This window comes from Malus sylvestris, chromosome 10 (genome assembly GCF_916048215.2).
Source record: "Malus sylvestris chromosome 10, drMalSylv7.2, whole genome shotgun sequence".
Classification (NCBI taxonomy): domain Eukaryota; kingdom Viridiplantae; phylum Streptophyta; class Magnoliopsida; order Rosales; family Rosaceae; genus Malus; species Malus sylvestris.
The window spans coordinates 42302881-42316188 of record NC_062269.1 but is presented as its reverse complement, the minus strand read 5'-3'; the positions used below and the strand labels follow the sequence as shown (position 1 = coordinate 42316188).

The 13308-nt window shown below is 37.1% G+C and overlaps 2 protein-coding genes and 1 non-coding gene across 3 annotated transcripts; 1 reads left to right on the top strand and 2 right to left on the bottom strand.

The window, feature by feature from the left end:
• Positions 1-381: 381 nt before the first annotated feature.
• LOC126588119 (small nucleolar RNA snoR111) lies at positions 382-508 on the bottom strand. The gene has a single exon (XR_007611342.1). It is a non-coding gene; the product is annotated as a small nucleolar RNA snoR111 (small nucleolar RNA).
• Positions 509-1340: 832 nt separating this feature from the next.
• Positions 1341-4499, top strand: LOC126584839 (protein CLMP1-like). The gene is made up of 2 exons (XM_050249206.1): positions 1341-1548; positions 1695-4499. The coding sequence occupies exon 2, from the start codon at positions 1721-1723 to the stop codon at positions 4013-4015; it is 2295 nt and encodes a 764-aa protein (XP_050105163.1). The 5' UTR covers positions 1341-1548; positions 1695-1720; the 3' UTR covers positions 4016-4499.
• Positions 4500-4738: 239 nt separating this feature from the next.
• LOC126584841 (1-aminocyclopropane-1-carboxylate oxidase 1) lies at positions 4739-6632 on the bottom strand. The gene is made up of 4 exons (XM_050249212.1): positions 6457-6632; positions 5994-6220; positions 5483-5816; positions 4739-5202 (listed from the first exon to the last, which is right to left on the bottom strand). Exons 1-4 carry the CDS (start codon positions 6559-6561, stop codon positions 4924-4926), a joined length of 945 nt encoding a protein of 314 aa, XP_050105169.1. The 5' UTR covers positions 6562-6632; the 3' UTR covers positions 4739-4923.
• Between the last annotated feature and the right edge of the window lie 6676 nt (positions 6633-13308).

Genomic DNA, 13308 nt, shown 5'->3' with positions numbered 1-13308 from the left:
ATGTAAAAATATAATTTTTCGTTGAAATAAACAGCATCAAAAATTTTTCTTTAAAATTCTCTAAAATTATCCGTCTAATACGGATGATCGTTTTTATATTTTCTGGAAAACAATGTCCCAAAATTCAAACGATTAAAAAAAAAAATTGAAGTATCAAATAAGATTTTTGAAGTCCTAATTGATTTTTTTTTAATATTTTTTGAAAATAAAAGTATAAAAATTGAGAGTGCATCAGTGTGTAGAAATTCCACAGGGAGACAAATTCTCCGTAAGTCGGTTCAAAGTGAAGAAAATTTTATATTAAATTTTACGCATCATTTGCACTCTTCTCACCAGCAATTAACACTAATTAAAAGAAATTAAATTAAAAATTAACATAAAATGTAGACGAGAAACAATCGAAACGCCAATTTATAAGCTGACGAACGAAACGATGACTCGGCCTTTTCACTCTACCTCAGCTGCTCTTCTCAATCAAGAAACACACAAATTGTCCCTCAATTTTTTTCTACAGCAACCGAGGCTTTGAAATTTTCCCAATAAAAAATCCTACCAAATAATCAAAGAAAACGAAATCGAGCTGCAACAACGATGCACAAAACGCAAACGCCTGACGGAGAGGAAGAGGAAGAAGGAGGCGAGGAGCTCAAAATTTATCGATTTGTTGCTCCGAATCGGGGATTTATATAGAGTCGCTCCAACCCTAGTACCTCCTTGTTAAATTACTACGCTACCCTTTATCGCGGGGATTTCGCTAATGGGCCGCTACTTTCAACTGACGTCCAAGCCTGTAGATTCAATAGTGGGCCTGCAATGTCCAAATTGAAATGGTACCAATCGGCCGAATTAAGTACATGCGTTGTTGGTTTAAAACCGAACCGGCCCAACATGGTGTTTGATATGCCAAGTCCACCGCAAGACGTAAGTGGTGAATTTTACTGGTGGTTAGGTTTTCCTCTTGAGACTTCAACAGACTGGGTTCGGAGTTCAAACTATGCTCTCTTGCTTTATTTAGGCGAGCACTATCCATTAAAAGTAAGAAGCATCGAACACAACTTTTAATGTATCGAGTACAGCACAACAAAAACAGTTTTTTTTTTTTCAAAGCACAGCAATACCAAACCAGCCATAAATTGGAAATTGGATGAACCAGCCCTGTGTACAGCTTTAAACCAAAAGATAATCATATCCTATATTTCACTTGATGTGACGAATGAATATCCCAATAGAAGAGTCAAACCCTTTAAGTCAACGATTCACCCACGTAAGAAAGATCGACGGTGGACGTGAACTGAAGGGAAGGGCCCACATCAGATTAGATTAAACCCCGATTGGAATTAACTTGCAGGTATCTCTAGGGTTTGAGCCACCACCCCAAAGGGCAAGAGTTGAGTTCAGTGTTGCTTCCAGGTACCTAGGGTTTTATCCTCCTCCTCCTTCGACTCACTGAAACATTTATCCGGCTGTAATTTCATCCAATCCAAAACCCCATCACTCGCAATCAAAACATTTGCGTCAAAGATTGATGCTTTTCGAGCTTGTTCATCGGTAAGTGCCCCCATTTCTCTCTATCCTTTTTCATTAAATTCTCGTCGAAAACAGTGAAAGCTTGCTGCTTTTATTCTTCATCCATCAATTTTGGATTAGATAGATACAATATTGTGTGTAGCTAAGTGGGAGAGTGTAATTTCTAGGGTGTGGGAGAGAGGGAGAGGATTATATGGGGAAATCAGGTGGTAGGAAGAAGAAGGGAGCTTCGAACCAGGTCCCGACGGATGCAAATTCGACTCCGATTGTAAACGGTAGTGTTGATTTGGACAATTCGATCTTTTTGAAAAGAGCCCACGAGCTCAAAGAAGAAGGGAACAAGAGATTTCAGGGGAAGGACTATGTGGGTGCTCTGGACCAGTATGATAGTGCTCTTAAGCTCACTCCCAAGACCCACCCGGACCGGGCGGTTTTCCATAGCAATAGGGCGGCTTGTTTGATGCAAATGAAGCCGATAGATTATGAGACTGTCATTGCTGAGTGCACTCTGGCGCTCCAGGTGCAGCCCGGGTATGTCAGGGCTCTGCTTCGGAGGGCGAGGGCGTTGGAGGCGATAGGGAAGTATGAAATGGCTATGCAGGATGTTCAGATGTTATTGGTTGCTGACCCAACTCACCGCGATGCTTTGGAGATTGCCCAGCGGTTGAGGACAGCGCTTGGGCCGCGCCAGGAGGCTCAGCAGGACCTCCAGAGCCGCCCATCACCTGCTGCCCTCGGGGCTTCTGCTGTTCGTGGTGCTCCAGTTGGTGGGTTGGGGCCTTGTTTACCAGCCCGGCCTGTTCCAAAGAAGGCAGCTGCTTCAGCTGGTGGTTCTGGTATATCCCCAATTAATAGGACCGAGAAGCCTCAAACAAGTTTACCGGCTGAGAATGGACCTTTGAACAAAACCCAAATGCCAAAACTCACATTGAAGCCGTCAAATGGTCCTTCAAAATCTGTTAATCCAAGTAAGGGTAACCTGAAGGAGCCATCATCTTCAGTTTCATTGCCAGAGGCTGCAACTCGTTGGAGACCATTGAAGCTTGTATATGATCATGACATAAGGCTTGCCCAAATGCCTGTGAATTGTAATTTCAGAGTATTGAGGGAAATTGTGACGAAGCGCTTTCCATCATCAAAGTCAGTTTTGGTCAAGTATAAGGATAGTGATGGTGATCTGGTGACTATAACCTCTACTGCTGAACTTAGGTTAGCTGAGTCTTGTGTTGACAAGGTCATTTCAGAAGAGCCTGAAATAGATAAAGCTGACTCTATTGGGATGTTGAGATTGCATATCGTGGAAGTGACTCCTGAACAGGAACCGCCTTTATTGGAAGAAGAGGAGGAAAAACCTGTTGAAACCGAGGGGATCAAGGAAGATGAAAGTAACTCTAATTCTTCACTTGGTGAATCTGTTTTGGAGCCTGCTGATTATGAAACTGATAAGACAGAGAAAGAAGCTCCAAAGGAGAAACCAGGAGCTGCAGAAGATCCCGAGTGCAAGGAATTGGAGATGGATGATTGGTTGTTTGAGTTTTCTCAGCTTTTCCGCAGCCATGTTGGTATTGACCCAGATGCTCATATTGATTTGCATGAGCTTGGAATGGAGCTTTGTTCGGAGGCTCTTGAAGAGGCAGTTACTAGTGAAGAAGCTCAGAGTCTTTTTGACAAGGCTGCCTCAAAGTTCCAGGAGGTGGCGGCGTTAGCTTTCTTTAATTGGGGAAATGTTTATATGTGTGCAGCAAGGAAGCGGATTCCCTTAGATGAGTCTGCCGGAAAGGATGTAGTGGCTACGCAGCTTCAAACGGCCTATGACTGGGTCAGGGAAAAATATTCCTTGGCCAGAGAGAAGTATGAAGAGGCACTTGTGATCAAGCCAGATTTTTACGAGGGGTTGCTGGCACTGGGGCAGCAACAATTTGAAATGGCCAAACTTCATTGGTCATTTGCACTTGCTAGGAAAATAGATCTTGCGACCTGTGATTCTGCAGAAATGCTGACACTTTTTGACAGTGCGGAGGCGAAGATGAGAGTTGCAACTGAGATGTGGGAGAAGCTGGAGGAGCAGAGGGCAAAGGAACTGAAGGATCCAAGTGCAAGCAAGAGGGAAGAGTTGATGAAAAAAAGGAAAAAACAAGGCACCGGGAATGAAGGTGATGCATCTGGTCAGGGTGAGATTTCAGCAGATGAAGCTGCAGAACAGGCAGCTGTTATGAGATCACAGATCCATCTCTTCTGGGGTAACATGCTTTTTGAGCGATCCCAGGTCGAATGCAAATTGGGGATGGATGGTTGGAAGAAAAACCTGGATGATGCTGTGGAGCGCTTTAAGCTTGCTGGAGCTTCTGAGGGTGACATCGCATTGGTTCTGAAGAATCATTTCTCCAACGTTGAAGGAGTGGAGGGGGATGAGAAAAAGGTTCAGATTCTAGGCAGTGACGTTCCTGTTGAAGCCAATAAAGATGATGACATTCTTTCAGGGAAATAAGATCATCTATTTTAACGGTGGCTTCCATGAAAAATCTTCATTTTTTGCATGTTCAGCATGAGAATAACCGGAGAGAAGAGGTGTAGGTTTTCTGTACTGAATGTTGGAATTCTGGAATGCTTTTTATACAGTTTGAAAAGGTCGGGGGCCGGAATATGCAGCCTTGTACTCAAAAAGATTTTGGGCAATGTTCTAAACATTTTTCTCAATGATGATGACTTGTTAGTGTCGATTTTATGTGCGTAGCGTCTTATTTTTTAGCATTGCTGCTCCGATTCAGTGCAGCGTGGTATGTAATTGCAATCTTTATCTTTGATAAAGTGAACGTTTTTCGCAGTACTGATGAGTTTGAAGCTTCTACTTTAAGTGCTCAAGGCCTGCTATTTGGTTTGCAGCGTCAGTTATGTTGGATCTGATATATAGCTTGCTCCTCCGCTCCAATTCAGTGCAGTGTGATTTATGAATTCAATCTCTGTTTTTATGATATGAATCTCAGAAGTTGTGAATGCACAATTTGATCTCTCCTTGTCACTTTATCCGTGTTATCGTGCCACCATCCCAATCACATGATTTTACTAATCTGCATGTTATAATTTAACATAATGAAAGATTAATTAACTTTGAAGAACATGGTGATGGGTCCCTCGAGTATTAGGCATCTAATTATTTGTATTTGGAATCTAATCATTTGTATTTTATATAGATAGATTTCAACTACAAAAATTGTGGAGCAAACATTTGTATTTTATATAGATAGATTTCAACTACACAAACAGTGGAATAAAAAATAAAAGAAAACAAAATAAACCCAAACTTTCTTCTCCCCAACTTTATTTGGCACAAAAGCATAAAACCCAAACCCTAATTTTAATTATTTTTGTGCCATGTTCTCGGACGGCTCTCAGAGCTCAGGCAGTTGCAACAGGGGTGGATTCCTTGGCCTTCATAGCTTCAAATCTTGGCTCCTTGGCTTGGAATTTCAGGCCAGAATACAGCTTCATGTAGTCATCAAACACAAACTTGGGATAAGTTGGGGCGTCCTCAGTTTTCTTCTCAAGCACTGCCGGTGCTGGGCTGATGAATGAGTCGTTGCCTGGGTTGTAGAACGAGGCTATCGACATTCTGGTCCCATCCGACTGAGCTATCACCCGGTGCATCACACTTTTGTACTTCCCATTGGTGATCACCTGCATCAAATAATTAAAAGTATACGATTCAGTAAACTTGATAGCGAAAGTACTAGTTATATGTGCATCAAATAATTAAAAGTATACGATTCAGTAAACTTGATAGCAAAAGTACTAGTTATATGTGCATGACGTCCGCTCTTCATTATATATTGGTCGAGAATTGAAATGTATTGGTAACATGTATGTAAGTTTTGCTGACGACAATGATATCAATACATATTGATGACACATCAGACTTCCGTTCCATAAAAAATGGGTAGTCGAGTAACTGGTATACCTCAATCTGGTCACCTAAGTTTATGACAATGGAGTGGTGCATTGGGGGGACATCCACCCATTCACCATCCTTGAGAAGCTGGAGGCCGCTGACCTTGTCATCCTGGAAAAGCAGGATGATGCCACCGGCGTCGCTGTGGGCCCGGAGTCCCTTGATCAGGTCTGGCTTGGGGCATGGAGGGTAGTTGCTGACCTTGGTCCCAAAATTCGGACCCTTGGATCCATAGAAAACCTTCTTCAGATAACCCTTCTCGAGTCCAAGATTCTCACACAGCAAGTCCAAAAGCTTCTCAGCTAGCTTCTCCAGTTCCACTGCAAATTCCTTCATGGTCTTCCTGAAATATCGTTCAAAATAAATACAAGAAAATCAATAAGATATTCTAATACAATCTAACCTACATGGAGGAGATTCGAACTTAAGTGCAACGAGGGGCCGCACGGGTGCTCTAGCCAACCTGACTAAGCCCAAGTATGTGGAAAATTAATTAAGCTTGTTGTGATTAGTGTGTAACCTGTACTCTTCCTCGAGATCAGGGATTTCGGAAATGTTTGAGGAAGGAAGGTGGCGCAAGAAGAAGGTGCTTTCCCAGTCCAAGTCGTGGATTTCGGACTGGACATCGTCGAGGCCTTTGGCTGCCACCATTTCCTTAAACCTTTGCTCCATGGTCTTCTTGTAGTGATCCTTGGTCATCTTCTCCACAGTGTCCAAAAGCTCAGTAGACATCCCATGGTTCACCAGCTTCAGTTATTTACACACAAAAGAGTTAGAAACACATAGAAATGTCATAATTCTACAGAAACTAACGCAGCACCATAAAACTGAGCAACTAGGGCGGCGCATTTGTTTTCCGACCCTCTTGCGCTTAGAGACAGATTTACTTTACAGATTTCCCCTCTAAGCACACGAGGGGCGGACGTCTAGTTGGTGCCTCGAGGAGGGATAAAAATAAAAGATCTCACAGCTTGTTGGGTTACCTCAAAGAAACCCCAGTTCTCACAAGCATCATTGATCTTCTCCAAGGTTGCTGCTCTCTCTTCACCATTGACAAGGCTCAAGTCAACAACTGGGAAAGTCGCCATTTCTCTTTGGATTGCTTGGTTTGTATGCTGTGTGTGTAGCCTTTATTTTTGTTGAGTGGAGTACCCATAGCTATGGTGCAATTTATAGCTCTAAAGGAGTGGCAGATCCGTAAATAACTTGGATTTTTTTATATAATCTTTTATGTCGAATTACTAGTTCAAGTCGAATGTGATCTTATCAAAATTCAAATATTTATGGTACGTATTAGAATTTAATCCAAATATACATGGTAAAGTATAACAAGTGAACAAAAAAATACATCATGTCATTTTCGATTATGAGCATTTGTATTTACACACAATACATATAAATTTTGTATAACAAAAATGTAAATGCACTGTCTAAATGCAAAACATGAGAATCCATGTACCAATTTCCAAATTTGGTAATTGTAGACGGTAAAGCAAAATAATACACTATTAAAGAAGAATTTACAAGTACATATATCTAAGTGTAAAAGGAAATGATAAATTAGAAAATAAAATTAAGATTAGAAATTGAAATAAAATAAATTTAAAAAGAACAGGACTCGAGGAAGTATGTAAGTAAGTAGGGAACAGTAAGCACGTCCTGATGGACCCCTACCAATTTTTGTCCTGAGGCTGCGGCCAATGGACCCCTACCACTTTTATATGTTTACTAATCTTCATGCACACGTTCACGTCCGTGCATAAGACATTTTTTTAATTACGACATGTTATGATCGACTTACATATTCTAAATGTATTTATATGCATAAATTGACAAAAGGAAAGTCAAATATTTGAAGTAAATGAATAATTTTAGAGCACGCTAGAAGAAGTCTCTCATAAACCAATTAAAGTAGTTGAATTCACATAATAAAATCGGTCTCTATAGAATTTATAATAAGAATAAAGAAAATAATATTTAATGAACAATTGATTAAATAACATTATTACTAGCCTATTATGATGCTAAGCTCACCCATCTCCCTTAGTGTAGATAATATCGTTTGTTAAAAAAAAATCATTTGATAACTAATTTAATCATATTATTATTCACATGCGAAATACTTTTTTTTTATAACCGGCATTACACGCCTCTTAAGATGTTTTGAACGTGTTTAAAAATGGAGAAAATAATATTGAATGAACAATTGATTGAATCATATTATTGCTAGCCCATTGTGAGGCTAAGTTCACCCCCTCCCCCTTTGTGTAGATAATATCATTTGTTAAAAAAAACAATCATTTGACAACTAATTTAATCACATTATTATCAGCATGCGAAAGACTCTTTTTATAACTGGCATTACACGCATCTTAAGATGTTTTGAACAGCTTGGTGACACCAAAATCACTATTCACAACATCTGATTAAATCATATTATTGCTAGCCTATTGTAAGGTACTAATTTTTTTTAAAAAAACTTTACAAATTTATCACCAGCATTATGCGCCTCTTAAGATGTTTTGAACACAATATTCATAATTTTTCTTATTTTTTTTATCATATTTTTGTTTCCCCTGTGGCCACCATCAACTTTCACTCATCCTTCCATTTTTTATTCTTTTTTCTCTTCCCACTAATATTTATATTATATTTTATGATGATCAAATTACCAAATTACCCTTGCATTATTTGAGATATTATATTAAGCTGCTTTTGGATTTTTTTGGTTGAGGGGCAATTTTTTCCTAATATTTTTGTCAAAGCCATGACACTAAAACTGGTCTCCGGCTTTATTTATAGAAGAAAAGATTCGCTTCTTTCTAAATTATCTTTCTCTCACGTTTCCTTTTATTTGAAGGTCACAATCAAGTTTTATAGAGAGAAAGAAGAAGAGAATTGAGCGAGAAAGACAGGAGAGGAGGAGAAAAGTTTTACTCCATAACCATTTTTCCCAAGCATGCCATCTTTTAAAATTACTGTAATTTAGTTTATGGTAATAGTACTTCTTTTTTTCAACGTTGATAGTGGTCATGAACCTCTACTTGAATTATTAAAGTAGCCAGAAACTGTTCGGCACTAGGCGGCTAGACACCGTCCCAATTAATGCCTAGACATTTGAAAATTAAGAAATGACATCTAGACCTGCTGAGGCGCCCGCTTAGAACGCCTAGCCCGCCCAGACCCGTCTAGACACATACCTAGGTTGTGACTTACTTAGACAGAAAATAAATAACTTTCATTTTGCATTTTATTTTTTTCAATAAATTGTAAGAGACATGTTGTAAACTTAAATGAACACACATTATATGCTTGTTATCTATGTTTTCACTATGTTCTAATACTTCATAATATATATGTCATTCTATTTTTGTAGTTTATGATGAAATTGTTTATATTTTAAGTATAAATTGACACTTATTTACATGAACTATAATAGATTTACATAAATTTGTCTAGTCCGCCTAGGTCCCGCCTATCCGCTAAGCCCCAACCCGCCACCCGACTAGCACCAAGTGTCTTTTAGAACCTAACTAGGAAAAGTGTCTTATGGATGCACAAATGCATGTCCCAAAGTTCCTTTATTAATATGTTTAGAGAGAGGGAGCATGTATGTTAATATTTAATTTAGATAAAATTAGAATCCCCTAGCGTCTTCTATATCATTTAAATTAAACATCCGTGTCTTTTTAAAATTTGATTAAAGTGTTTTGACCAATAGCCACCTCAAGCTAAATTACATGTCATTATTATATTTTTAAAAATTAAAATAATTTTTGAATTTATCCTTTTATCTGCATGATGCACTTTTCCTTATTTAGTGGAGATATTAGTAATTAAACTATATTATCTCTTCTTCCAGATATGTTTTTTCGATCACAATTTTTTTTTTTGTTATGCAAACATTTAATATTATTTCTTTTTTCAAATAGTTGGTGATCAACATAAAAGCTCCGTGTAATTTTTTTTGTGAAATTATAATTTTATTTTTGTTTTTTTTAAGTATAGTTGTTGACAAATTATTATTAGGTACAATACATTATGTATATATTATTTGGGGGTACATTTGAATTTACAAAAATCATTAATTGGTACGTTTATTTGCAATTTTGGTAAGTTTGATTTGATACATATTATTAATATTGGTACATTATTTTTATTTTGGTACGTTTTATTTTGTACAAATTGTGTATTGGTACGTTTTTATTATTCTCAATCATATTTTCTCTTAATGTACTAAAAGAAAAACTTATTTCGGTACGTTTGATTTTATGGGATTTAAAAATATTTTAAACTATTTTTGAAAGAAAATATCTTAAATCATAGATAATTATTGCTAAATTGTAGCATTATTGTGAAAATAAATTGAATCTAACCATTTTTTTTTTACAATTATCTCTAACGGAGGAGAGTGTAATCAAAAGGCTGATTATAGAAAATTTGTTACAATATAATGTGCATATAACACCAAAATTATGACATAAAAAAGTTTAATCAAATCACTAAGAGACATGGATGTTTGATCTAGAAAATTCAAAATTGAGGCGCCTATATCAAAAAATCCCTTTAATTAATCATCTTTTGTCACGTCATTATATAGTGCTATCTTTTTACTTATATATGTTACAACATATAGTCTAGATTATGCTCTAGATCAATAGAACATCGATTATATCAATGCTTATATCATACTATGTGGATTGGTAACACTGTAATTACATTTTCCATGTTCTCTTTTTTCGCAATTATAGCTTAATTAAGCAGTAAAAGCCAAAGGAAGGCACGCCACAAAAAGGCAATGCTCATGATTCATCAACAAGAGAGAAGCGTACGAAAAGAAAAAAAGTTACGCCCAAATCAGTGAAAACATTTAGCTTTCGATCGATCATCTGCTAAACAATAGATTACAGGATCTAGAACTAGCTAGTTAACAAATTAATCAAATATTATTTGTCAAATGCATGGCTTAACTAGCCTCCTTGCATGCATTGAACAAAGAACACGTGATCAAAGAAGCTTGGTGGCTGGCTTGATGCTATGTCAGAGAGAGTGGGCTACTTAATAAGTAATTACCGGTGGTTGAATCTGAATGTGGTGGTTAATTTTCCTTTCAAGTTATAAAACAAGACATTTTTTTATTGTACTTGAAACACGATTACACGACGTTATTTAACTTAACTTATAAACTTATAGCATGTGAGTTTGTTTTTTATTAATATAAACTAAATGTAGGACAATCAACGGATTCATATCATCTTCGGACCAACGGATCAAGTCATGTTCGCCATTTGATTCAATCTTGCGGTCATGAATTAATTTTAATTTATCAACTGTGTCACTCATTAAATATTTCTCCTAAAACCAAGGGGTTTCTAAGATTCAACCAAAGACTAGAGAAAAGCTATGGGCTGCGAAACATTGAAACTGATTAAGTTGACGAAGCTTGGACGCCTTTGTCCTCGAGAAATTTTTAATTGTGACGGGAATACGGGTAGTACACCACGTGTTTTTATGTCAGTGGTGAAAATTTTTATTTTTTAAGTTATTAACTTTTTAATACACATATCTCACCATTTGTATAGTGACACGTGATGTACCATCTCGTGTGCCGATCACATTAAAAAATCTCTTTTTGTCCTCCTCCATCGACGGCTGCATTCCAAATCAACTTTCAACATTCTTACCAATCAAAACCAATTCAAGAAATCCCATCTTTCAACTTTCAACTTTCGGTCTCTGACTCTGTGTCACATGCATGATGTCGCTTAGCAAATGTGTCAATGCCACGACTATTTATTCTTTGTTGGAATTAACCTAACATAAGACTAGTAATATAGCGTCATTAACAGTTAATCACTTAGTTTACATTGACGTGCAAACCCTAATTCAATCAAGTTTACGTTAATTGGTTGTATCCATGCAACCAATTAATAAATAAATTAGTTTTGGTTATACATTGGAGTTATGGGTAATTAAGTACTGAAGAATAAGATTAATTAATTAGTGTTTTATTCCTTCTGAAAGTGTGTTTGCGAGCCTCACTTCCTTGAAAGTCATTTTGACCCAACCTGCCCTTTTAATTATGTTTACGAATCCCACTTTATATACCTTTTCACATCTGCATCGATCTTGAACGAAAAAAGAAAATTAAACAAACTTAAACGCAGAAGTAAAATGGGACATCAAAACATGATTTAGAAGGCACCTGACATTTTGGACCCGACCCGACCCGTTAATATTAGTATTTGGATGGGTGCTTAACGGGTCGGGTCGTTAACGGGTGAATCCGTTAAATAACGGGTCACTTTGGATCAACCCGTTAAACCCGTTAGTTGAGGATGTTTTAGTAATTTCAGTAAAGTCTTAACAATAAAAAATAAACTTTATGAAAAAAAAAATTAATAATAATTGTTAACGGGTGAAACGGATGACCCGTTAGTTTGACGGGTCGGGTTCGAGTGACCTTTTAGCTTAACGGGTTGAGTTCGGATGACCTGTTAATTTAACGGGTTAGATTGAACCCAACTCAAACCCGATAAACCCGACCCGTTTATGGGTCTAGAAGGCACGTTAAATAAAAGGCAACGTGAAACTTGAGAACACTTTCAAAGGATAACACATTAGTTAAGCCTTAAGAATGTAAATCATCTCAGAATTTTGTTCCAAACCTGCACGACTGCATGCACCTCAAAATATAGAAAGGTTTGGTCTTATTGATTTGTCATTTTAGTCGTTTAGTTCAAATATATGCTAATTAAGCTTAGTAACGCACAAACCACGTAAGTAAAAAGGTGTAGAACTTAGATATTATTGATCAAGCTCAGAATTCATGCATTTTCCATTAAGGGAGCAGAGCAAAGTACATGCATATACAAATGCATATACAACTGGAACATGATCCCTCTTCGTATATCTATATATGTGACGCTCAATTTGTTGGTTTTTGGATCGTTCCAAATTCCATGTATTTTCTCTTTGTTGGCTTTACGTATATTGTCTTATAATCTTCAAATAATGCAATTTTGGCTGGTTCATTTCGATGAAGACATCATGCATGCATGCATCCACTCAAATTGATAGAAAACTTTAGCAAATTCATATAATATACAATAACATCGCATGATTAGTTTAACACTAACAATTTAGCATCTCAGTTTCATATTATTTATTATTTAACCATATTTAACATATGATGTAAGATGTCAGTTGATTTCTACGTAAAAAGTCATACTTAACGTAGTCGAACTGTATTACTTATAATTATTTCTGGCTATTGATCTCAACTTTCTTTCACCATACATATGGAAAGTTGCTGGTGCATTACAAGAAATCATTTAGAAAATTGAATCGTTTTCTGGTAAAGCTGAGTTGGTCGCAGAGCCTGGGTACCACTCCAATAACATCCCATTATACTGCAGGTATGGGTTTTAAAAAGAACAATAATCTATTTCGTTCCGGCCAGTACTACCGAGTTGGCATGACATGTTACTCCATACCTGAGGGAAATGTGGAACCTGGGCTGGCTTCCATCGATCTGTGGTATACATATCTGTCAAACCGTTACATTTTTGGCTCTATATATCCTCCAATTATTATCATCCGCATATTATTGAATTAGGCTTATTTTTAGCTACGTTCTTAGAAGTCGATTTCAACCTCATGTTGTTTTTTGAAATTCAAAAGTTAACACTTTATTTCCTGGAACTTAATTTTAATCTTACTTTGTTTCTTGAAACTGAAAACCCGCTACTGAACTTCTTTAAACTCAAAATTCGTTCCAGGTTGCTTTGTTTTCGTTCTTTTCTGGTATTTGTCCATTACTCTGACCAACGTCT